Source organism: Brienomyrus brachyistius, chromosome 18 (genome assembly GCF_023856365.1).
Source record: "Brienomyrus brachyistius isolate T26 chromosome 18, BBRACH_0.4, whole genome shotgun sequence".
NCBI classification, from domain to species: Eukaryota; Metazoa; Chordata; class Actinopteri; order Osteoglossiformes; family Mormyridae; genus Brienomyrus; species Brienomyrus brachyistius.
Window position 1 is genome coordinate 19,359,718 of NC_064550.1, and position 25,170 is coordinate 19,384,887.

Below are 25,170 nucleotides of genomic sequence, written 5' to 3' on the forward strand. Positions count from 1 at the left end.
TTTGCCAGTATGTAATTCTCTTGCTGTTGATGATACTCAACGAATACAAATGTCAACATGAAAGTTTTTTTTTTCATTTTAATCTTCTTCACGTTCAACATCCCCAGCATCTCACAATAGCCTACTTTACGATGGCAGAAATTATTTAATGGTACTGCGGCTTTGACCTCAATTTCATATGTTGATCCTGGATTAAACCTGGAATAGCGGATAATGGCTGTGATGTAACACAATCCGTTGACTCCACTGCAGCGCAGTGACCAGGATAAGGATTTAATCTCATCTCTTTGGAGAAAGAGGGACGACCCGCCTGCGATAGAGTCTGATCCTCATCCAGGCAGTAATTCCTCCGCTTCCAAACGGTTTTGCAGGTGTAGCTACGGGGAAAATATAGTGTCGGTACTCCCTACTGTTATATAGCCTATGGTGTGTATAAATTACATTATGTGTGATTTAAAATATACAAACAAGCAAAGCATGAATCGTCATCTGAATATTAATTGTATCACGTTCAAATCGCATCGCCTATTAATAGGGACGTTTTGGCGGCGTTACATTATTTCTGCCCCTTGAGTGACTTTTAACCAGATCTGTCTGTGCAGGAGGATTTTTTGTCTCCTCTCGCAAATGATGCAGGAATGCGCCTCTTGAACGGCAGTAACCTCGGATGTTTCACCGAAAATAACCCGAGCACTGCAGCATCAGCAGCAGCGGTGTAGCAGCCCGACACCGGCGCGGAACTTAAAGGGACATCGCCGTAAAACGCAGCTGCTTTCCCGGCACAAGAGCTGAAATGGGCGTGCAGTTTTCTTTAAAAGTGAAAGCGATTGTCCCTGTTTTCTTCTTGATTTTTTCCCCGACTGCTTATCATCCATTGATTCATAAATACGGACGATTAACATTCTTGGCAGCGCTCCTGCCTGTCATCTATGAAATCTAGATTGCTAGTTAGGAGACCCTTGGATTAATTCATAATATACTAATAACAGTTACCTATAGGACCACGGTCCTTCATCGGTAATTTCTGTACACCTGAGCGTTTACAATGTTAAAAGATCCCGCTGAATATTTGATATACGTATATAAAGTCTGCATTTACTGGAAGAATGATAGCCTTAATCATAGAAATGTCCCATCACTGGCCTCATTGTTTGTTTCAAAATGATAAATCAACAGGCACTATCTGTCTTCGGCTATGCGAATAATATTTATTAATATTTATACATGTGCATCTTATTGAACGTGTCCTGAGTTTCAGCACCCGAGTTGCTGCAGATAAACTTGTCTTGTTTCTAATATACTGTATCCTTCGCACACGCCATCCCAGTACTGCAGAGCTAATCGTTATTGGTTTGAGGCCGGCCTCCTCCAGGCTGCCTCTTCCCCGTCGGCGGAGGGGCGACAGCGAGCCGGTCCCCGGAGCCCTGAGCCGGCAGAGCGCACATGCTCAGACCGGTGGCCGTGTGCCGTGCAGCGTCCCAGCCAGCAATGCAGTGCCGTCAGCCTGTCATGGCGTGTGGTCCTAACCCTCCTCCATGCCCTGTGGATTGCACGCACACATGTCTGCCCCCTGGGTGTACACGTCTCAGTTTCCTATATAACTGCTGAGGTGCATGATGTCCACAGTCGTTTGAAGCAGAACTGCTTTTTATCAACAACATCTTCCAGCATCACGTATGTCTTTCCATGCACATGCAATTAACGCCACAAACTATTACGAATGTCTTATAACCGTCTTTTCTATATGATTGATATGATATATATGCACATGCACACACTTAAAATAAATGTTTGTCTATGTGTTTACAACGGTATAAAGAAAACAAGCATTATATGTGCATTGGATTTCAAGTGTATATTTTGTCTACATTGGGAACTTGGGTTTTTATCGCGTATATGTCTGAAATAGATGTCTCTGCGTGAAAAGGATAGGATTATAAGTAAAAATAGCCACGGGCTCTTTAACTTGCATATTCAGAACGTGCCTCCTGCAGATATATCTGCTCAGAAAAACTGCTAGTAACGCCCTAGAGCCGAGACAGGCTGGTGCGCTATAGAGATAGACAGAGAGACTCGGCGGCCAGATAACGGCACAGTGCAGGAGGCTCTCACAATCCATATAACCTGAGGATCAAAAACTCAATATCCACGCTGGGAAAAATGCCACTGGCAGCATCGCCGATCACGTGAATGATGATTCTCCGTAATACATGTGTTTGGTCAAAACCAACATTTTTTTGGTTAAAATAGATTGATTTTGGAGCTTTCCCCCCCTTCACGATGCAGTATTGATTTGCTAAATTATTCATTAGAGGTATTATTTTTACGGGTGGAATTTTAATTTCTGCGAGAGCTGCTGTCTTTCGCGAGGACCGGGACATGCAGGTCATGCACAGCGGCTTGCGGAAGGAGAAGAGGGCTTTCGGGATCTGTCAGGCTCCGAGCCGCGCCGGCATGGATGCGGACGCGCAGTGACTGCCCTCGCCGGCTGCTTCGGGGACAGAGCGGAGAGGAGCAGAAATACACTGCATTTGCGCATCACGGGACAAGCCTAAGTATGCTCCGGTTTTATACCCACTTGCTGTTATGCACATTGAAATTGTTATGCATGTGACAACAAATTAAAGCATCGTTAGATATTCATAGTTCGACAGAGCACCACGCTAAGTGTAAAGGGTGGGGAACGCAATTTACTATTATTATTATTATTATTGTTATGCCAATTTGTGCAGCAACGGTTAAATGAAAAGATTATTTGTATTCTTGCAGTATGGTGGATGGTTTGTAATATACTGTATAGGACACAGAGAGGGAGAAATCTCAGTGCAGCCAATCTATTTGTATATCTTCGGGTCTTCGTTTTGCAAGGGTTATGCTATGCAACGGCCTCCATGACTGATTCCCCCTCTCTCCTTGTCCGTGGTTTATTGTTCTTGGCAGATGAATTCTGCCTCATTGTGATCAGTTACAGTCCGAGCCCCCGACACTTGATTAGAAGCAAAAGGATCGCAGTCCATCACATTAAACCAACCTGTACCGCTCAGTTAAAATATCAGTTAACAGGTGTCCAGCTGTTAGGAAGAACGTATTGTTCGTTTTCGAACAGAGGTACATGAAGTGATGACTCTGACTTTTATATGACATACCTACTACATTGTATATCCTGCGGGAAAGGATGAGTCACATCCCACGACAGAGTTTCACAAAGTGTGATCTCTTTAACCAGGGCCTTTATGGAAATGTGTTGACATCCAGGTAGAGATGTCCGTACATTTTCAGCCAGTAGTTTTGAACCCCTTGAGATTATGTCACATCTATCTTAGGAGACTGACTATGTAACACAATGCATGATGGGATTGTGTGTGTGTATTTCTCTCTCTCTCTCTCTCTCTCTCTCTTTCATACATACCACTGAAGTCATGTATCTGCGATCGCTGCTCTCATTAGTGTCTGTCCTTTCGCTGCAGCATTCAGCTGCTCAGATGAAATGCACACGAGTGCCGTTTTGCCTACGTGTCTCACCATGTCTGACTCCGACACTCCCGGTGAACGACTCGCTGTCCCGGGGGCCGATATAAAATATGGAGGGACCGTATGTCTGGGTATGGATCATGCGACCTGTTTAGTGTGGTGGGCTGAGGTGAACTAACTGTATCTACGGTGGTTCTGATGGACGGAGGAGCACTGCAGGAGATGTTTGGTAGAGAGAGGTGGCTGGTGGGGAAAATGGCTGCCACCCATCAGCCATAAACACCCCCAAAAGGCCATGGGACAGAAGGTGCATTGTCCTGCATGAAAGTCTCCCAAATTCAGCCAGTGCTCATTCATTCCTCTTAAGCAGGAAACATGAAGAATATTTTTTTTTGGTTCACTTGAACTTTATGGTGTCTCTTGGTTGTCATTCATAACTCATCAGTTCAAATTAAATGCTTGGTGTCATTTCAAAGATCTAGTCGTTGGTGATGTTGTACCAGGTTCTTTGGGGTAGATGCGTGTGCCACAGGGGTGCGGGAGAGACGCTGAACTCCAGGCTTCAGCTGAATTGCTTTCAGAAAATATTTTATTGCAGGGAAAAAAAATACACAGCTATCCTTTGGTTTTCAGTAATTTGGTTGAGATGTAAGAGTTTTAATTTTTTTTACTTCGTTTCTCTGCACTGCAATTAAGCAGTTTTATTGATTATATCAAATTGTTACTTTTGCAACCTCTTTTGGGCAGGTAACACAACAAAATCTCATTACAACATTAACGATGAAGCTCTTCTTCTCAATAATAATAATAATATTGTGATATTAGTAGTTGTTGTAGTAATAGTAGTAGTTGTAGTAATAGTAGTAACTTGCTGTTACAGTAGTATTAGTAGTAGTTGTAGTAATAATTGTAGTTGTTGTAGTAATAGTAGTAGTTGTAGTAATCGTAGTAATTTGTACTGTAAAAAGTAGTGGTAGTATTGGTATTCTGTGATACTGTTGGTTTTAAGGCTACTGAGGTATGTTGTGTGTGTGTGTTGGTGTTGTGCATGTGGCCTGTGGCTTGGTTGTGTTGAGTTACTCTGCACATACGTGTTCATGTGGCCTGTGGCTTGGTTGTGTCGTGTTACTCTGCACATACGTGTTCATGTGGCCTGTGGCTTGGTTGTGTCGTGTTACTCTGCACATACGTGTTCATGTGGCACCGGACACCCAGCAGAACCCGTATTATGGAGAGCAGGGGGTCCAGGAGTCCAGTATGTCAAACGTTCTGTTTAAGTGGCATGTTGGTGGTTATGCTTGACGTGTAACCACAACACAAAAAAACTACACCCTTCTGCGGGACAAAAGAAATTCTCACTGAAAATAATTAAGGTTTTCGATTGATGCGACTAGGTTTTCGATTGATGCTTTTTCGATTTACAGTTTTTCAGTTTTACAGTTTGCAGTTTTGCACGTGACCGTGGTCTTGTCCTAACTGTTTAGGTATCTGCTGTATGGAGAAACATTCCTTGTGTGTGCATATGCTTGGCTGGTAAACCTGATTCTGATTGAGAATCACCACGGGGGAGTCGTTCTGCAGGCTTGCACCAGATCTCCTCCTTCTTCCACCCGGCTGACTCTTTCTAACACTTACCAAGTCAATTAGTCTTGTCAGGACTGGCTGGAGTCTTCAGGCACAGAGCTGGTGATCAATGCAAACGACCATCCGGACTTGTGCCATTTTTGGGCCTCCTGCTGACTAAAGACTCTGCGGATCCGACTTCACTTTCAGCTCCTACAGTGTTTCGTGCTCCTTTGTAGCCAGTCAGTCTGTGATCATGCCGTTCTCAGTGGCCAGGCCGCATATGGTCGGGAACGCGGTCGCCCGGCACACACTCTCACTCGCGTCGCTCCACATCGCTTCAGTCGCGCCAGTGGTAGGCGCTGACATTTGGCGTTCCTTTGAAAAGCCACGGGGCACCGGAACCGCAAAGAGGACGCCGGCCCAGTCGGATGTTGCTGTGACCTGGTGGGCGGTGGATTCTTTGCCGTTGGCTCATCCAGAAGGTTCTTTCTGAATGCCGGTATTGACGAGTGACCAGACTCGGTGTGGGATTCACGAGAGCACCCCATTTTTCTAAAGAACCCAACAGGGCTTTCATTTTGATTCAGATATGTCTGCTCTTGGGAGAATCCTAGATTTTAGGTTTAAACCGCAGATTCTAAGACGGCTTTCTGCGGTCATAACATCATAATCCAGATTCATTATATGAAAGTCTATGTAATACTTATTTATTGTAACATATTTCAGTGGTGGCATCAAAGGCAGTGTAGGTATCGGATTCTGGGCTCAGTCGCGTCTCAGTCGTCCTGTGACACGGCAGCACTGCAAGTTGTGACGTCTGTGTCTTGCCTGGGGAGCAGAGAGCTGACACAACCGAAGTGTGCTGTGTGGGGTTTCAGGACCGAAGCAATGATACTAGTTACCCCGCAAGACTATTATCACACGTCAGAGGAGGATGCTACTGCAGATTTGGGACTTTGGGCAAACCTGAGGAAATTTCTGAAAGGATTTTGTGCCTTGTGATGGTTAACAGTGACCCTGTGGAGTGACCGGGCCGGTTCGATCAAGTAGGTCTGCTGTACTCCATCCCAACACGCCATGTTTTTACGTATCATGCATTAAGATGTTCTTCACACCAACCCTCCGGAATGCAGAGAAGTTTCTGTGGTGATTCAGCATTGTGATGCGTCTTGGATGAAACAGTATCCGGGTACATTGATTCCACTGCTGTGTGTGGACAGGATGGGCAGTATATGTGTGCCATGGGGGGGGGGGGGGAGGGGCGGCGGCAATATGGATCCATAAAATGCGTTGTTTTCCCTGTACAGTAGGGGATCAGGCGTTAACCCCAGAGTGTATTTCCTAGTGTGAGTGTGGCAGGATTTTTGGCTTACGGGGATTTGTGGTGCAATGGGGAGTGGGATCGTGGCCCATAGGGGGCGTAATGTGCTCTGACCCCGTTCTGTTGGTACTGAGGGCTCATCGGTACTCCCAGGGCCGGTCTGAGGTCGCCGGGTCACACAGTCGTCTCTGTCCCTCGTCATGTGACCTGGGGGGGGGGCCTATCTCATGGTGATCCACTGTGAGGTGAAGCGTCAGGTGCTTGAAAGCATCTGGAAGGTGCAGAACTGATGACTCAGGTCGGCGGGGGGAGAGGGGGGGTCACTAGCTACTTGTAATTGCTGTATCTGCATTATTTATATTGCAAACAGATGCCGTCTCCAACAGAAAAATGGCATGGGTGGGGGGTGTACATTTAAAACAAGCTCCATGTTCTTTCCAACCAACCCCCCCCATGCGGATAACTGATTGATTACTGCCTGGTAAGTGTGACAGTGTTTGAGACGGAATGTCCTGCCTTCTCCTTTCATGTTGTTGAGGGCTGGGCCCTGAAGGGGGCGCTCTGTCACTTCTGAGACACCCTGACCATCAGCCCCTTTCTGTTTATGTTACTCCGCCTGCTTCTAAAAGGAAAACAACCAGAATCCCTTTGTTATCCCAGAGGAGACAACTGGTTCCACTGGGGCTCGAACCCAGGACCTTCTGCGTGTAAAGCAGACGTGATAACCGCTACACCGTGGAACCACGATGGCACAAAGCCTGCACACAGCAGAGAGGAGCAAATTCCAGCCGCCTCCGGGGGACTCGCTGGACCGTCGTGAAGGTCTCCCCTCAGTGAGGGGTCCTGACGAGAGGGACGGAAGGAAGCCGGAAATGGAGGCTGTATTCCTGTTTGATCCCCCCTTAGTGCGGTGCAGTGGGCACTGGCGAGGCTGACGTCACACCGGCATTCGTGCCCTTGGCACCCATTATAGGCAGGCCGTTGTTTTCAGCCCAGACTGCAGATGTGTCCAGAAACGATGAGTCCCCCAATTCCAGTCAGGGGCGTGTATCCACTGGGCTGAAAGCTGATTGGCTCCCTCCCCTGTCAGTCACTGATTCAGAACATGTCATTGGCTAATGATGAAGTAAACCCCTCGGTATGAATTACAGCCGCTCCCTAAAAACACCTCTAGCTCCAGTTCCTACCATTGACTTATTGCATCACAAATTTTCACCCTAAGTTCTAGCTGTTCTTGTACAAGATGGCAGAACTCGTCCCTCCTTCCTTGATCGTGAATCAAATTGCTGTAGTAATACAACGCTGGGACTCCCAGCCATCTGCCATACCTCTGCATGGAGCCACGCCCCCTCTCACCTTTTCCCCCAATGAAACGGAAGCAAAGACAGCCAATAGTCTGACCACATGGCTCTGCGACCACACCCACCTCTTGGTCTTACTGCTGCCATTTTATTATTTCATCGTTCCAAATTGTTCATTTTAAACTGGACAAAATACATCACGGCGTTATTAAGGTTCTGTTGCCAGCTAGCCGGTCAGGCAAGGATGCGGAGTATAAAGGGTGCATTTAAAAATAAAGCAATTCGCAGGTGACTCACTGGAGAATCTGGAGCAAGACTTGAGAGGTGCAGCTTAAAGGAAAACCTTTTTGGTGAAGAATGAAACCAGTAGTTGCTAATAGACAAAGAAAGTGGTGACATATATATGCATATAGATGTGATGTGCCCCCCCCCCCCCCCCCACAGAGGATGTAGAGAAGAAATGGGGGGAAACGAGAGGAATTCCAGAATAACGGAAAGCACAGAGACACAGGACTGCAACGTTATGGCTCAGATACACTGATCTGAAGATCAAATGGAGGCACATTCACATTCTCCGGCTCGCCTCCTGGCTTGTCCACATAATCCCAGAACAAACACGAAATCTATGGGTGCTTGCGGCCCCAGCGCAGCCGAGATGTCCTACTGACAGTATTGGTCAGTGTCGGGCAAGTGTACGGCTACACCCATGTGGTGGAGCGGCGTTCTAGAACGAAACATTCGACGCGCATGTGAGAGGAAAGCGGCTAACTCTTTGCTTTGTGTTATTTTGGACCATTAATTTATACTGGAAAAGTTCGAAATGCTTTCAGGTTAGAATGTTTTCACCTTAAGTGCACTAGAAGTTGGCTGTTTGTATAATAACCATGCATTAATGCTTTCCTGCACATTTTAGACATGGAACATTCCAGCACTCTAGGAGTAAAATTTACTTAAAGAGCAAAGTACAGTCTGTTTTTTTCAGCAGATTTAAAATAATTATGGTATATGCCCTCAGTTTCTCCATGTTATTCAATTCATGACAGTAAGCAAGGAATTTAAGTTAATTGTTAAAAAGTGGGTGAAGTGATATAGAGTATATGTCATGTTTCATAATTTTATTCCAACTTCCCCCTCTTTTGTAGAGTATTGGTATGGCTGAGAAGTCTCTGGAGCCTGGGTCGGTCTCCATCCCAATGGAAGAGTCCATACGTAATGGGGGAGGCCAGGAGCCGCCCCTGCTGACGCACCTGAAGAAGGTCGAGAACCACATCACAGAGGCCCAACGCTTCTCTCACCTCCCCCGGCGCTCTGCCGTGGACCTGGAGTTCACCGAGCTGTCGTATACCATACGCGAGGGGCCATGCTGGAGGCGAAGAGGTAAGACAGCACTCATGGGAGTTTTACTCACACAAACAAATTCTGAGGGCAGAAAGAAAAATGATTGGTTCAGGGAGAAAACCAATCAGATTGTAGAGGAGGCCATCCAATCAGATGTCCTGGTCCTGCCTTCTGTAGTTGCTTAGTCCCACCTCCTCTGCAATCTGATTGGTTATCCCTCTGAACCAGTCATTTTTCATTCTGCCGTCAGAACATTTTTGTGTAAGTAAAACTCCCACAAGCCCTCAAGATGACACCACTTAGTCCCTTTACCTCTGTTAAGGGGGTTTTTGATGGCAGACATCAGTGGGAGGAACTACTCCATGTTGGACTGCTAATCATCCTCCCTGAAACTGTTAGTATGCTGTTCCTGCCGTTAAGCGGCATTTAATTCGGCTCTGCTAATTAATCCGGTGAAGCGTCAAAAAATAATGGGTCAAACGTAAAGTTAGGGAAATAAATGCTGTCTTAATTAAGGCAGCAAAGCGTCCTCTCGAATCCGATGCAAACAAGGGTCTCACAACAATAAATGTTGTACTAGTGCAAAATATTTTGAGACGGGCCCCTCCTTTTAGGCCATATTAGCTGTCCTTTGGCTCTCCCCTGCAGTGATGGGCATGCCTGTTCATCTGTCAATCTGTGTCTGTCTGTCAGTCTGCTCCTTAGAAGATAATTGGCTGTTTTGACAGGCATAGGGAGTACTGCTGTTTTCCTGTCACCGCAGCACGATCGCGCCTCTATCCACTCAGAAACCCATAATTTGCCTTTTCTTCTCTGCATGCTCATTGACTCGTTGCCCTCTCCTTTGCATTCTGATGATCATCCTCAGCCCCCCCATCCCAGCCCACCCCTCTTCCCAGAATCAAAATGGCTTTCATCTGCTGGCTTCCGCCACAGTGAATTATTCGCCACTGGTGATGTGTACCGCTTCCTGGCTCCCCTGTGTCTCACGGACAGGGCTGCCGTTTCCTGGCGGTCCTTCAAAGCCCGCTGTGTGTCTCCACCTAGATCCCCCTCCCTCGGTGATGCACTGTGCTGACTGTTACCGTATTTGCTCTCCTTAGCCGTTTAGGCCGGAGTCATACCAACACTGCAGTATGTTTTGTTTGCTATTCTTAGGAGTGTTTTTTTTGGGTTCTGTTTGGGATCATGGCTCACGTCACTGCTGCCGGTGTCTCATTGGCTACGCCGTTCTCTTCATCTTTGTTTATATTCTATTTCGGTTTATAAAAATAAATCTTATACACAAAGACAAGGGAACGGTGTGTATCGAATCGTGGGTTTCCCGTCACTACTGTACACGTCCGTCCTACTCCTAGATGTAGAGTGATTGGCTGAGGGTATCTGCTAGCCAAGCCTTCTCATTGGTTGTTCTCGTCACCCTCCCCCCCACCAACACCATATAAACTCCCCACAGCTCAGCTCCCCCTGAACACTAACCCTACAGGTGTCCTTCTCCACCCACAGCCTCCCATGCTGTTGGGGTCACTTTTACTGCTCTGCCTATGTACTCATTATTATCATTATTATGAGAACCCCATAATAATGGTTTTTGGTGATGTGTCAGTATTGGGGGGGGGGACTCAGCTGCACCAGTGCCATAGCTGGGGGGTGTTATGTGGCTCAGTGAGTTTGGTTGCTGTGCTGTTGATCAGAATGTTGTTGGTTCGAATCCCGTGGTAGGTAGAGTGACTTCACCCTTGGGTAAGACCCTTAACTCCCTATTTCACCAGAGACCGACTGACCCACCTTTCAATCTTATACCGCATTGGATGAAAGCATCAGCTCACTAAGTAAATTGTAATGAACTCTTTGGCAGGAATTCCTGCCCCTCTTTACAGCATCACACATTCAAACGTTTTTTTTCCCCCTGCCGGAGTAAATCTGTCTGGCATCAGTCAGTCGATCTCTCGGTTGGTCAGTGTGTTTTCATGTGGTAACCTGGGAAATCAGAGAATTCTGCCTTTCATTACACCAGGCTGGCGAAAGCAGAAATACAGCAATTTGTTCGTTCTGGAAGTGCTGTGTAGAGTCAAGTTAAGGCATGTTGTGGAAATGAGTAAATCAGTCAATAAATCAGTTTTGCTCCTGACATTTTGGCCTAACTGGGCTGCTTGCGTGTTTATATAGCGTCCTGCTGACATGTGTTATTATTTTGAGCGTTGATCGTGGGTGTCCAGGGCGAAAAGAATCTTTGTGCTGGAGCGTTCTCCAACAGGGGGTGCTAGCAATGCTTATTGTTGTTTAGTCAGCAAGAACCATATAGCTCTGCTGACTGACAGCCTGCCGTAATATCAGTCCACAAATGCAAACATCCCACGAGGTCTCTAAGCCGCCTTTCCGCACCCGTCGGTCATGTGAAGCCTGTGGAGACGGACGGCCCAGATCTCCGGCACGGAGTGACCTCGGTGACCTTGAGCAGCCGAGCGCATGGTGCCGGCCACCAGCTCTCTGCGAGATGCAGCACTCCGCTGGCTTCCAGTAAACTTGCAGGCTAGACAGCTGAGGTCATCAATAATGGAGCAGAGCAAATGAATTCTGCAAGAAGGAGGCCTTAATGGCTGGTGTGGAAGGGGTGGGGCAGGAAGCCAGGAAGAGTGAGGGGGGATGGACGGGGTTCTGCTTGCTTGGGAGTGGGTGATCCGGATCGAGGACGTGCTGGGAAATCCCCGAATTAAGTTAGGAAATTGTGTTCTTTGCATGTTTAGTGCTCTCCTGGCAAGCTCAAGGTCGATGCCTATTAATGTTACATAAGTGGGTCCACGTGTTGTTTGAAACATGTGGACTATCATAACCACAGGAGAAGGACACACTGTGCTTGAAGTTTGTGGTCATCAGGCCGTATGAGAATTCATGCTGGGTGGAATGACGCTCGTCCACAATGCAGGGTGAGGTCTTTTACAGCCGTGATTGTACACATCTCAGTTTTGCTCAACGGATTTCGCTCTGAATATGTTGCAATTGACCAGAGCTAGTGCACAGTTATTGGGGCCTCACACCTCTTGGACCCGGGTTTGAGTCTCCGCCTGGGTCACATGTGTGCGGCGTTTGCATGTTCTCCCCATGTCGTCGTGGGGTTTCCTCCAGGTACTCCGGTTTCCCCCCACAGTCCAAAAACATGCTGAGGCTAATTGGAGTTGCTAAATTGCCCATAGGTGTGCGTGTGAGAGTGAATGGTATGTGAGTGTGCCCTGCGATGGGCTGGCCCCCCATCCAAGGTCCAAGGCTCCGGACCCCCCACGACCCAGTAGGATAAGCGGTTTGGAAAATGGATGGATGGATGGATAGTGCACAGTTATGGCTTGGTGGCATGATCAAGGGATGAAGCAGGACAGAAGGAAATATCCTTTGCTCTGAGTTCTGAAATGGGATATAATCTAACCTGGATGAAGGTGTCTCCAAGGATGGGTCACCAAAACAGGGAGGGCCTGAAATTCCTCAATCAATCCTTTACTTCTTCCATTTTTTTGGTTGAAGATCCTATAACTGGACCCACCGATACACAATCCACGTTCCATATTCTCCAGAAGATCATTTTGATCAGATAATTTCATCAGTTCTCTCATGGATTATTGATGCCATAAGAATTTACCTATATCACTGGTTCCAATCGATCCAGTGCTATAGGTGGAGATCAGGGTTCCAGAATCTCTGTGGAGTGCAGAACATCCTTTTTATTGCGCGTGTGCAGGCACACGTTTACTGTGAGTCATGCAGCTTGAACAGTGGGCTGCTGTAGAACTTTCTGGAAGATCCGACAAAGGAAACATAAGAGTGGAAGTAGGACACGTGAGAAGAGTATTGGGCATGAGGTGCTGTGCCAAAGGCAGGCATCCCAGGAGAACTAGCAGTAGAATCTCCTGATGTCTCCCAGGAAACCCTAATTTAGCAAGGCAAGGCCAGGGACCTCGACAGAAGACATCAAGTGTACTTCTGGTCCTCTTATTTCTTTCCTGCTTCCACAACAAAAAGATGGGCTCACAGAAGTTGTCATTCTGTTGAAGGGAACATCCATTTCTTTCAAGGGCATTCTGAACACTGCCACTCCTGGCTCCCTGGGGACGGGCCCAGAACAGTGGATTGGTGTCAGGTGTGACTGCTGATGGGGACACCCATCCCTCCCGGAGTGTCTGCACCCTGACCACTCTCATTCTCCTGAATGGCACAGCTTTGTTTCATCAAATGTCCCCGTTAGTGGCTGATTAACGAGTTTTGCTATGAAACTTCAATTCGCATAAAGACATCCGTGTACAGTGGCAGACGAGGGTGCTGCTATTTCTTTTGCAGTCGTTTTACAGTTTTATTGAAGCACAGCATACAGTGTAGCCACTGAAATACCGGACACACTGAGTCTTTCAGAAACACTGGATACACTGAGACCTACAGAAACACAGGCTACACTGAGACCTACAGAAACACAGGATACACTGAGACCTACAGAAACACAGGATACACTGAGACCTACAGAAACACAGGCTACACTGAGACCTACAGAAACACAGGATATACTGAGACCTACAGAAACATAGGCTACACTGAGACCTACAGAAACACAGGCTACACTGAGACCTACAGAAACACAGGATACACTGAGACCTACAGAAACACAGGGCACCCTGAGCTGTGCAGAAATACAGGACAAAGGCCTGCTTAGGTGTGCAGTGGATTTCCTTAAGCCGATAGTGTGGCAGGGGCACCCTGGCTGTTTATTGTCATCATTCTGTGCAGCCCAGGCACCATTAGGCTCTCATCATTCCAAGCTCTGTTCTGATGCCCAATGAAATAGAATCACATCAGCCTCCTGTGTGGGCCTTAGTAGCTGCTAACACTCGCCTGTTTCTGACCTGGGATTCTCCCCTGGAGCATCTGGGCACGCAGGGGCTGAGAGGTTTCTATCTACCTGCTCCCGTCCTGGGTGGTTGGAGTTAGGGAGGGTAATGTTGCAGGCTTGCTGCTGAAAAAAGCACACCAGTAATGGGTTTTTGAACTGAGAGGGTCTGGCAAGCTGACAGAGGTGCTGGAGAAGCCTGTAATTAGATCAGCGGACTGGCCAGAGAGCATGGCACCCACCGCTGACGAGACCGGGCTCCTGACTGGCTCTCACGTGCCACAGACACCACTCAGGAGGACGCGGTGAGAGACCCATGAGGTGGGGGGGGGGGGCTTCCTAAGTCCCAGCCTCCCCCGGTGGGGGGGGGAGGGGGTGTAACATCCTGACTGGGAGACCCACGTAGGTCTGCAGATACTGAGATGTAACAGGCCTCAAGGTTGGAGATAAACAGGACTGAACGGGCATTTTGGTGCCTCTAGGAAGTGGTCGAGAGCACTGGGAGAGGTTTCAGTGTCAGTATGTCCATGTCCCTCTACCCCTCACAGGTTACAAGGCCCTGCTCAAGTGTCTTTCCGGAAGGTTCTGCAGCCGCGAGCTGATCGGTATTATGGGCCCATCAGGGGCTGGAAAGTCCACCCTGATGAACATCCTGGCCGGCTACAGGTAAGGGGTGGGGGTTGGGTCCACAGAACCTTCCAGAACCTTCTGCGTAGGATATAAAGGTCGCTGCCAGTGGTGCTTGGGGCCCACCTGACATCTGTTGCCTATGCCACAGGGAGACGGGCATGAAGGGGCAGATTCTGGTGAATGGGAAGCCCCGGGACCTACGTACCTTCCGGAAGATGTCGTGCTATATCATGCAGGATGACATGCTGCTGCCGCACCTGACCACACGGGAGGCCATGATGGTAAGGTCAGGGTAGGCCTTCCACTCCTGTGGGGGAGACCAGTGTTTTGGATGCTCTCAATCCTCGAGCCATGCATGACAGAAGCAGTCTGACCTTCGCTAGCTGTTTGGGGGCAGTGTGTGGCTCACCAGGCTTGGGTGCTGCTTTTGTGATCCGAAGGTCATTGGTTCAAATCCCCAGGTTGATAATGGTGCTCTTGACCTTGAGCATGGTTCTTAACCCCCCACCCCGAAAAGCTCTCGGGACCATCTAGCTCTCCTTTCTCAAAAACACACGTTGATTTGGATAATTGTATTTGTTCAGCAAATAAAATGTATGTAAAATACAGATAAATACACTATAGAGCAGGGATGTGCAAATCAAGGCCCAAGCCCTACTGATTTTGCAGCCTTCCTTTCCTCGTGAGCCAGGTGTGAAGCCTCTGACCAATCAGAATCAGTAATTATTAAACTAACTACCTGGGAGAACTGAAAACATGGCCTGGATTTGGAATCGAGGTCCAGTGTTGAATCGTCCTGCTACATAGCCAAAAGTATTTAGACTTCTCCTTGTACTACAGTTTAAAAAGGGACTCTGGTACCTTGCTGCTCAATGTCAGCTCTCAGCAAAAGATCTTAATCTCCTGTTCAGGTTTCCGCCAACCTGAAGCTGGATGAGAACATGGACATGAAGAAAGAGCTGGTGAGTGATGATTGTGTCACGTGACTACATACCAGCCAATGGCGGAAGGGCTCGCGTGACATTGTGATTATATGCGGCAGGTGAATGAGATCTTGACAGCACTAGGACTCCTGGAGTGTCTCCACACACGCACCATCTCCCTGTCGGGGGGGCAGCGCAAGCGTCTAGCTATTGCCCAAGAGCTTGTCAACAACCCGCCGGTTATGTTCTTTGATGAGCCTACCAGGTGAGGAAACGAGGGCGTCCAAGGCAGGACTGTTCTGTTGTACCGCTGAATAAGATATTTCTCATTTTACCCAGCTGTATAAATGGGAGAAAACTAGTGATGAAGAAATTTCTGGTTGATACCAATAGCTGATACCCAAATAACTGATAGTTTGGGAAGTTCTGCTTAAACAAATTTAAAGAGAGAGTCAAATAAAAAATTCAATAAATTATGTTCCAAAAATATGAACAAGGGGTGGCATGGTGGTGCAGTGGTTAGCACTGTTGCCTCACACCTCTGGGACCCAGGTTCGAGTCTCCGCCTGGGTCACATGTGTGCGGAGTTTGCATGCTCTCCCCATGTTGTCGTGGGGTTTCCTCCGGGTACTCCGGTTTCCCCCCACGGTCCCATAGGAGTGCATGCGTGAGTGAATGGTGTGTGAGTGTGCCCTGCGATGGGCTGGCCCCCCATCCTGGGTTGTTCCCTGCCTCGTGCCCATTGCTTCCGGGATAGGCTCCGGACCCCCTGCGACCCAGTAGGATAAGCGGTTTGGAAAATGGATGGATGGATGGATGGAAGGATGGAAATATGAACAAGTATTTATTTTTTGGTAAGATAACAGTGACTCTAGCATGATGGACAATGGTGGCCTAATGGTTAGTAATGCATGTATATAATCAAAAGATTGCTGGTTTGAATCCCTGACCAGCAAGGCATCACTGAGGTGCCCTGAGCCCCCAAGCACTGCTTCCTCGGTGCTGAGTTAGCGGCCCCCCTCCCCTAAGTCACAATGTGACATATGGGTTAAATGGAGAGGATGCATTTCATTGTTGTGTATGGGGTGTCAAAAATGATGACTAATTACTTTCACCTTTTACAACAACAGTCCCAGAGTCCTGTATTTTATAAGCAGGGATGCAAATGCACCAGTCAAAAGTTTTTCTACATTTGCAAGTTACTCACGTTAACATTTACTAAAAATGCACTCAATATCCTTTTCTAACAAATAAATGTAAAGTATGGTGACCATTTGAGTACCTTCGTTAGCAAGATGGGGTCATCCCTTTGATTCATCAACAACCTCCTCTAGCACTTATACAACAGAGAAAATTCTAGACATTCTTTCCACACGGCCGATGGCCGATTGTTGCTGTACCGGCTGATACCGATAGTTGGCCAATACAATCGGTGCATCTCCAAAGAAAACGTTACGTTGCATTTCGTAAATGCATCAGCTCAGAGCCTAATTATAAGTTAAACTAGCTGCCAGAACCTGCAATGCTCAGGCTCTCAGAGCCGTAAGATTGGGTGAGCCTTCCGTGGGCGGTATAACATCCTGATTTGCTTGGGTTCAATCCAAAATAATCTAGGAATCTCTGGATTGTGTAACAAAGACCTATACCAGACAGTTACATGCAGGATAGCCAATTTACCGAAAAATCACTTTGTATTACCTAAATCAGGTATAGAAGAAAGAGAAGAATTTTAATCGGATTTGTTTAACCTAGAGTACAATGGCCTTGAATTTTCTTTTTTTCAACACATTGAGTATAAGTCTAAAAGCAGTCTTTGAGATGACAACAACTGAGATAATGGTGACTGAATCTCAGGTGACGTAGTACCAATTTTGGCAGGAATCCTTCAAATGGAAAAAACAGCCTGGTCACCTGTTGGTAGTAAATTTACTAAATGATATTTTCTGCAGCCTTTAACACTAAAGTTTTGCAAACTAGTCTGATGACTACAGGAAAATACATACATTTTTATAATTACAAGTTGCACAGTGTTGTACCAGTGCTAACCACCTTTCAGCCAGCCCATTCAGCTAGACAGTTACTCACTGGCCAATTTGGCCTATGTAGCTAGACAGTACTAGTGAACCCACACAGTGAACTGCTATGGTTTCTATCATAAGATATCAAACCAAAAGGTTGCAATATACAGCACATCCTGTTGGGATATTAATGTGATTCTTGCTTCACCGAATCAATCAGAAATCACTGAAAATTTCTTTCAACATTTGAGAAAAAGTTAACAAGTACCACTCACCACAAGTAGTCAACTGAGAGAGTGTCTGCCAAGTGCAGTCAAAAGGAGAATCAATTAGGGTGTGTCCTCAAATCATGCGGGTTGATTGAGCTTGGCTTACAGTTGTACTTGAACATTGGGCACTTCGTCCACAAAGGTGCAATAGTGACCTCTGATCTTTGTGCCCTTTTGGCTGCACCAGTGGGCTGGACAGTGCCTCCTGCTTCCAGGTGGTGTCCCTCCTAAGGTCTTTGGCCCTGGGTGGCCGCACCATCATCTGCACCATCCACCAGCCCAGCGCCAAACTCTTCGAGATGTTCGACAAGGTGAGCCCCCTCCCCCCGCCCATAAACACACGTCGTATACGGCAGTCGGGCTCCCCTGTGGGAGAAGCAGGATGTGTAGAGCTCCGTTTTCCTCTTACTCCTGTGTCTTTCATCCGGTCCAGCTCTACATCCTCAGCCAGGGCCAGTGCATCTACAAGGGCACTGTCACGTACCTCATCCCCTACCTGAAGGGCCTGGGTCTGCACTGCCCCACCTACCACAACCCCGCAGATTTCAGTAAGATACGAAGGGATCCAGGACCTGTATGGTGGTCCTGAGTCTGTCAATCCCAGTGCCTTACATGTGTTTCCATGTGTGCTTACAGCTGCTGTCTTTATGGGGATACAATTTAAGAAAATGTTCCCTTTGATAAAAAATGCATTTTGTTGATGGCTCACTGGGGTAAGCCTCTGTCTTTATCATCGGGAGGTTACTGGTTTGAGTCCCGTCATTGGCAGAATAACTGCCTGTTTGTTGGGTCCTCCGAAAATGCCCCTGGTGTTCTGGATAAATGGCCTGACCCTGTGCTCTGACCTCAAGCTCTGCTCTAAACTCTGTGTGTGTGTGTGTGTGTGTGTGTATAAGTGCGTGTGTGTGTGTGTGTGGGCGTGTGTGTGTGTGATAAAGAGAGGCCGCATAAAGGCAGGCGGAATATATTTACGATTTATGAGCCAGCGAGCCCTTGGCTCTACTTGACTCGTCTTCCTGCTTCTCAGTCATTGAGGTGGCCTCGGGGGAGTACGGCGACCTGAACCCTGTGCTGTTTGAGGCTGTGCAGGGGGGGCTCTGTACTCTGGAAAGCAAGAAGAACTCCAGTGATAAGAGCGACCCGGCGTCCTCCAGTCTGTCGCAGTGTCACAATGTAAGTGTAACCCCACAAACAATCGTCGCATCCCACCCTTTCCGGTGCTGCTGGGTGAATCGGCAAACACGCCTACAGAATCACGGGGAAGCTGTTTTCATCTCAACCCTTTTGTTCTGTTCCTGCAGGATTCTGGACATATCGAGAAAACACACCTTTGCCACGAACACCCTGACGCAGTTCTGCATCTTGTTTAAGAGGACCTTCATCACAATCTGCAGGGACATGGTAGGTGGGCAGAGCTGCACATATGCCCAACTCCACACGGTGGTGGTCATCTCAATGACGTGACCTTTGACCTCTCGCCAGGTGTTGACCCACCTCAGGGTGATGTCTCACATCTCCATCGGGGTTCTTATCGGCCTGCTTTACCTCAACATCGGCAACGACGCCAGCAAAGTCTTCAACAACACTGGCTTTCTCTTCTTCTCCATGCTCTTCCTCATGTTCGCGGCGTTGATGCCTACTGTGCTGACATGTGAGTTGTGGGGTGGGGGGTGGGGGGGGTAGTAGGGCCTGGGTAGGGTTAGGTAGGATCTGCTGAGGGTAGCAGCACCAGAAAGTCTGGGAAAGTCTTGTATACTACAGATCATCAAAGGATCATATGATTCTACACGAGATCACTGCTAGAATCTGATTGGTTACTTCTGCTTTTTATTACTTTGGCAGTCCCTCTGGAGATGTCTGTGTTTATAAGGGAACACCTCAACTACTGGTATAGCCTGAAGGCCTACTATTTGGCTAAGACAATGGCAGACATCCCGTTCCAGGTGAGCTGGACCCGAGCAGAAACGTATTGTGGGTGAGTGGGCAGGTGAGCCACGCAAACCCATCTCGCTCTCTCTGGGTCACCCTCAGGTCATCTGCCCCATCATGTACTGTAGCATCGTGTACTGGATGACTGAGCAGCCCCCGGAAGCAGGCCGCTACCTGCTCTTCATGGCTCTGTCTACCTCCACCGCCCTGGTTGCCCAATCTCTGGGGCTTCTGATTGGAGCAGCATCCACCTCACTGCAGGTAAACCTGGTCATCTGACCAAAGCATATCCGTTTTTACTCCTGAAAGTCCGTTTCAGGTAAGGGTTCTGGTTTCTTTGACCTCTTGGGTGTCAGATTCATTAGAATTGTGTAAAGGTGAATTGTTTCCTTCTGACAGCAGGTTTTGTTTTTCATTTAAGGAAACATGTTGTTCTGTATCTACCTTGCCATTTCCAGGTGGCCACGTTTGTAGGTCCTGTCACTGCCATTCCTGTGCTTCTCTTCTCTGGATTCTTTGTTAACTTTGATACCATCCCCAAGTATCTCCAGTGGAGCTCCTATGTGTCCTATGTCAGGTGTGTCTTCGTTCCAAAGATCAAGGTGGGGAAAGTATCAAGGGGTGTAGGGATGATCGTGTGCAAGTGTCAGTAAGCTAACTGATTACCACCATGCTGAACACGCAACGGCTCCAAGGTTTTACGTAGCTGCCTTTGAAAGACACAGCCCTACCTTGCCGTTCCAGTAACACCTCCTGTCTCCTACCAGGTATGGCTTTGAAGGTGTGATCCTATCCATCTACGGGCTGAACCGCTCAGACCTGGAGTGTCCGATGAAGGTCTGCAAGTTCCAGAAACCAGAGGAGGTGCTCCAGCTGCTAGACGTAGAGGACGCCAAACTCTATGTGGACTTCATGGTTCTGGGGGTGTTCTTCTTAACCCTACGGCTGGCCACCTACCTGGTCCTTCGCTACAAGGTCAAGTCAGAACGATAGGCCTCCCAAACCTCCCCCCCCCCCCCCAGGACTACATCACTCATGTATAAAACAGTCACACATGGTTTTTAGATCCTATTTTTTATCTTTGAAAACCGTCAGATGCATCAGATTTGGATGTAGTCCTTTTATCCATGTTTGATTCGTGTTTTTGTGGACACTGGTGGGAGCTTCAGAGAAGGTGGCCCAGCTGACCAGCATTCCAGGGATGCTGCTAAGCATTATCCTCGGGGAACTGATCACTGGAGCTACAGCAGAGGAATGAGACGGAGCACAGAGGAGCAACTTTATGACTTTTTTTTAACCTACTGCTGGCCTGGCAATTAACAAACAAAAGGCTGCCGTCATCTCTGGGGTTGTTGCATAACTCAGTTTAAACAACAAAGTGTCTGTAATGTATATTATCTAGAGCCCACAGCTAGATGTAAGAAGCATCCGTGAATATTCCAGAAGGGAATTCCAACGGAATTTTCTTAAAGAAATGTCAGGTGTACTTTTCACCCCTTCCTAAATATATTTTTTAAATATTATTACAGGATCGGTCGGTTTGACAGTGATCTGTTTCATATTATTTGAAATGGACTGACCTTTCAGAAATGTAGGGTTTCTCTTTCGTTACCCTCCTGTTTCTCAAAACTGGAATCCTCCCAAAACTATTGACTACTAGAAAACTATGCTTCTCAGAGGATGCAGCTTTCTCCAGCACACCGATCAAAAACCAAGGGACTCGCTTCCCAGTATCCTGTTACCAGTGGGGAAACATCTGACTGCGAGTTACCATGGCAACACTGGCGTTCTGTTTAAACGGGTTCTGTTCATCCCTCGTGGGTCTGCTGTCCTTGATGAGGGATTAAGAGAATGTCCCAGGCTCATACTGTCTGTGAAAACCTCGATGGGGCCTTGCCACTCCTGCATTCCAGCCTCTGCATCATGCCTTCCTATGTGGCCTTCAGCCGCTGAGAAGAAATGCTTCAGGAGCCGAGCTTTCAGGAAACCTCCCTGACGATGTCGACAGGAGTTTACAACTCTGTTACTTCAAAAGGAAGAAGGGTTCACCAGCGCCACCTGGCAGTTCTCCTTAGAACCCAACAGCTCCTGATGGTAGCTGAGCTCTCCCTGTGCAGATTTGGTGAAGGGCATGTCTTCCATGTTCTCCGAAACTGTAAGCCAGTATGCTCCCAAGAGGTTCCTGCTCTTCTCCTCCTTGCGTGGTCGGTCAGCGTCTCTTGAATTTATACCTCCTCCAAAATCCCAGAGGAACAGAACTGAGGGAAATCGAGGCGGCATTAAGAAGTCACTCTGATCACATCCACTTGCTCCTGCATGGGACAAGATGCTGTTTCGGCATCCTTTGGAATAGGCTGTAGATTCCCTTAACAGCCACTTGGGGCAGCAGAATTTACAGTGAGCTGAGTGCTTGGTCAGAAATGAATTTGATCAAATTTTAATTCCATTTTCAACCAACGGTAATTAAAGAGGGGACTGAATCTACTGTTTCGTGTCACCTGTGGAAATAGACCTATAGTCCAAATGGCCATGCATTGCTTGCCATTAGACTTCGTTAAAAGAACGGAACATAAAAGCATCTGTGTTTGAGCACTTATTTCTGTGGAAGCAGAGCTACAGACTCTGGGGAACTACCCATAACATGACTAGTTACCTAAAACCCGGAGACTTTCTAGGAGGTTATCGGTGTGTGAAGTTTTAGCTGATTGGGTCTTTTTCCCGTGTGTGCGTATGTGTGCGCGCGTGTGTGTGATTTTGTACTGATGCAACGGCTCGGCTGATGTCCGTAAAAGAAAGAAAACGTTACAGGACTTGTGTGTTGCCATGCTGCTGCCCTTCAGTAAGAAAGAAACCTCTCGACACTGCTTCATACCCTGCTCCCCGCACACAAGCTCACAGACATAAGCTCACAGACACAAGCTCACAGACATAAGCTCACAGACATACACGCACATACACACAAAAAAAGCCCTTTTGCCCTACAGAAGATCCTCTTCGCTTCAGTGCAATGCAAACTTATTTAATAATATAAACTATACAAGTTCCTTTCCTCGATTATGATGCCAATAATAGTATGAATATGTAATGGCTGTACAGTAAATGTGTTACGATGTAAACATGTATCCATCCATTTTTACTGTCACACCTGTCTTGTATTTTTATTTTTTAATGTTTCTTTTTTTTATTATTTAAATCGAAAAATGGAATATACAACCATCAGAGTCTGTTTCCCAGATGCGTTGTGGATTAGTTCAAAGTCTCCGTTTATAAGGACTCTTAGTTTTTTTATCGTAATCGTTAAAAAAAAAAAAAAAAGAAAAACAACGGATGGATTAACAGATTTCCCCTAAGCTAACGGTGGCATATCCGGTGCTGCCCCGTCTCTGACACAGCTGAGATGGGCCCTGGAGCTGGAAGAAGGTCTCTTTACGTGTGAACGGTGTCCGCAACAGCTGGTACCCATTTTGCATGGGTCCCGGCTTTAGCGTACAGCTCACAGTGGCTATTCCCCGTTCGAGGATTCAGACCCATACATTTCCGTAGTTTTCTTTCTCTTGTATGTGAAATATGTACATATTTCAGGTCTTGCTTCAAACAGCACTATATCTATGTCAAATATGTTGCATATGTTGAATTATGTCCCTTTAGCACTTAACCAGACTTGTACAGCCATGGATTCCCACCTCCCCAATATTTCACCCCTATCAGGTGACCCATGATCATTGTGTGTTTTTTTAAGCATTTTTCGTTGGTCCCACTCACCAGGGACGGATTACGGACCGGGCCAGCGGGGCCGCTGCCCAGGGGCCCTTGGGGTGCAGGGGGCCCGTGGGGCCCCTAGCCCAAAACAATTTGCAACGCTTATCAACAATGTATTTTCGTTTGTCTATTTTAGAGGGCCTACATTCTTTGATCCTCTGCCTACAAGGGCCCCTGACCCTATAGGGAGGGCGTTTGGCTGCCAAGGGCCCTTGAATTGTGGTGGTGGTGGTGGTGGTGGTGGTGGTGGTGGGGGGGGGGGGGGGGGGCCCTCGCGAACGTTTTGCCCAGGGGCCACACAACCCATAATCCGTCCCTCCCACTCACAGGTATCTAGTCACATTCTTTATGTGTGTCTGATTCGCGCTGATCTGTGGGATGCGTCTCTGACGAGAAGGTCTTTCTCCAAGTGGACGGGGCCCGGCACCTTTGGGTGTTTGAGAACTTTAAGGACACGTGGCTCCTGAAACGCTACCGGTCCGAGTGTCTCATCCAGTGAGGAGATGGTGGCTGGGGACAGAGTTCTGTTTTCCTAGTGGGGGGTGTCACGGAGGTAGGAAGCCCGATTTGTAACCGGAACGTTCCGAGGCAGGATGCTGTTGCTTTAGGGCCCTATGCCCTGCTCCCGGAATGTCTTCAGTGATGGATGAAGCTGTGGAGCTTGTTGAGATGTTAAACCGTGGGTGTTGCCTTGGATGACAGCATCTGTGACTCGCAGGACCATAACAAGCAGTCAACCTTTTAATTTGCAATATCCGGCGGCCTGTCTGTCGTGCGTATCGTGCCTTACGGAAACGCTCCTCGCGTCATCTTTGCTGACAAGGAATGCAAGATTCCCAGGTTAACCTACAGGGGGCAGTACGCCACCATCCACGCGTAAAGCAATGTTCTACGGACGTGGTCACAACTTGGTGGATTTCACACAATTGGACATTGTGCTTAACGAGGACGTGTCTGCCTCATAGATATGCATATTCTTTTTCTTGCTATCAATTTTAAGAAATCGCATAGGTCAGGTTTACGATGAAACCACAATTTGAATACAAGCCGAATTAGATAAGTTTCAAGAATCTGTCAAACGATTAATCATTTAAAGTAGGAGTATGCAGAAAGGTATGTCCTGTTAAAGAGATTAAAAAAATATTTTAAATATGAAAAACAGAGATGAGTTGATAGAGCTGAGAACTGAGAACGCCCCCCCCCCCAATTACAAGTTGGTTTGAGAGACATGCACTTAAATGAAGTGGTTTATCTGAGTTTAGTTAGGCTACTAAAATGGCAGATTTTCCAGAATGGTGAAGGAGGACGTGGCTGGGCTGTCCTACATTCTCGGCTGCTCTCCCCCCAAGTAAGAGACTTGCCCATTACCCTCTCCCACTATGTGGCGTTCTGACACCCGACTGTGCAATACCAGCCTGAAGGCAGCCGCCAATCTCGGAACTGCAGACGACAAGGTGGACAGACGTGTGTTTGCCGAGTGCCACTGGGGTCCAATCAGAAACCACGCATCTTTCAAAATTAACTGTCCGCGAGCACCTTGTCGGCCGTGGAAGGCGGGCTGAATGGTTGAGATGCTCCAATTTAGAAGGTCAGGCTGTATACCGTCACCTTCTGTGATGTTTTGTCCATCCGACAGTGAGAGGAAATGGCTTCCAAGTCAGGGCCCTTTCGAATCTGCATGTGAAGCAATATGGTAGCAAATTTTATACTGCTGAATGTGCGCTCTGAAAAGAATCGACACCAAAAATAATACAGTTGTTTTCTCGGTATTTGCTCAT

The 25,170-nt window shown here is 47.5% G+C and overlaps 1 protein-coding gene and 1 non-coding gene across 2 annotated transcripts; one reads left to right on the forward strand and one right to left on the reverse strand.

Annotated features, from left to right (window-relative positions):
- Positions 1 to 1,640: 1,640 nt before the first annotated feature.
- Positions 1,641 to 23,597, forward strand: LOC125713445 (ATP-binding cassette sub-family G member 4-like). Its single transcript, XM_048984576.1, is given in 16 exon segments — positions 1,641 to 2,555; positions 8,802 to 9,036; positions 14,413 to 14,530; positions 14,643 to 14,775; positions 15,406 to 15,456; positions 15,537 to 15,682; positions 17,892 to 18,015; positions 18,138 to 18,252; positions 18,732 to 18,877; positions 19,006 to 19,023; positions 19,025 to 19,105; positions 19,187 to 19,355; positions 19,547 to 19,647; positions 19,736 to 19,894; positions 20,092 to 20,210; positions 20,401 to 23,597. Coding segments are annotated over 15 exon segments (1,932 nt in total). The 5' UTR covers positions 1,641 to 2,555; positions 8,802 to 8,810; the 3' UTR covers positions 20,627 to 23,597.
- Positions 7,029 to 7,101, reverse strand: trnav-uac (transfer RNA valine (anticodon UAC)). Its single transcript has one exon. It is a non-coding gene; the product is annotated as a tRNA-Val (tRNA).
- Positions 23,598 to 25,170: the final 1,573 nt, after the last annotated feature.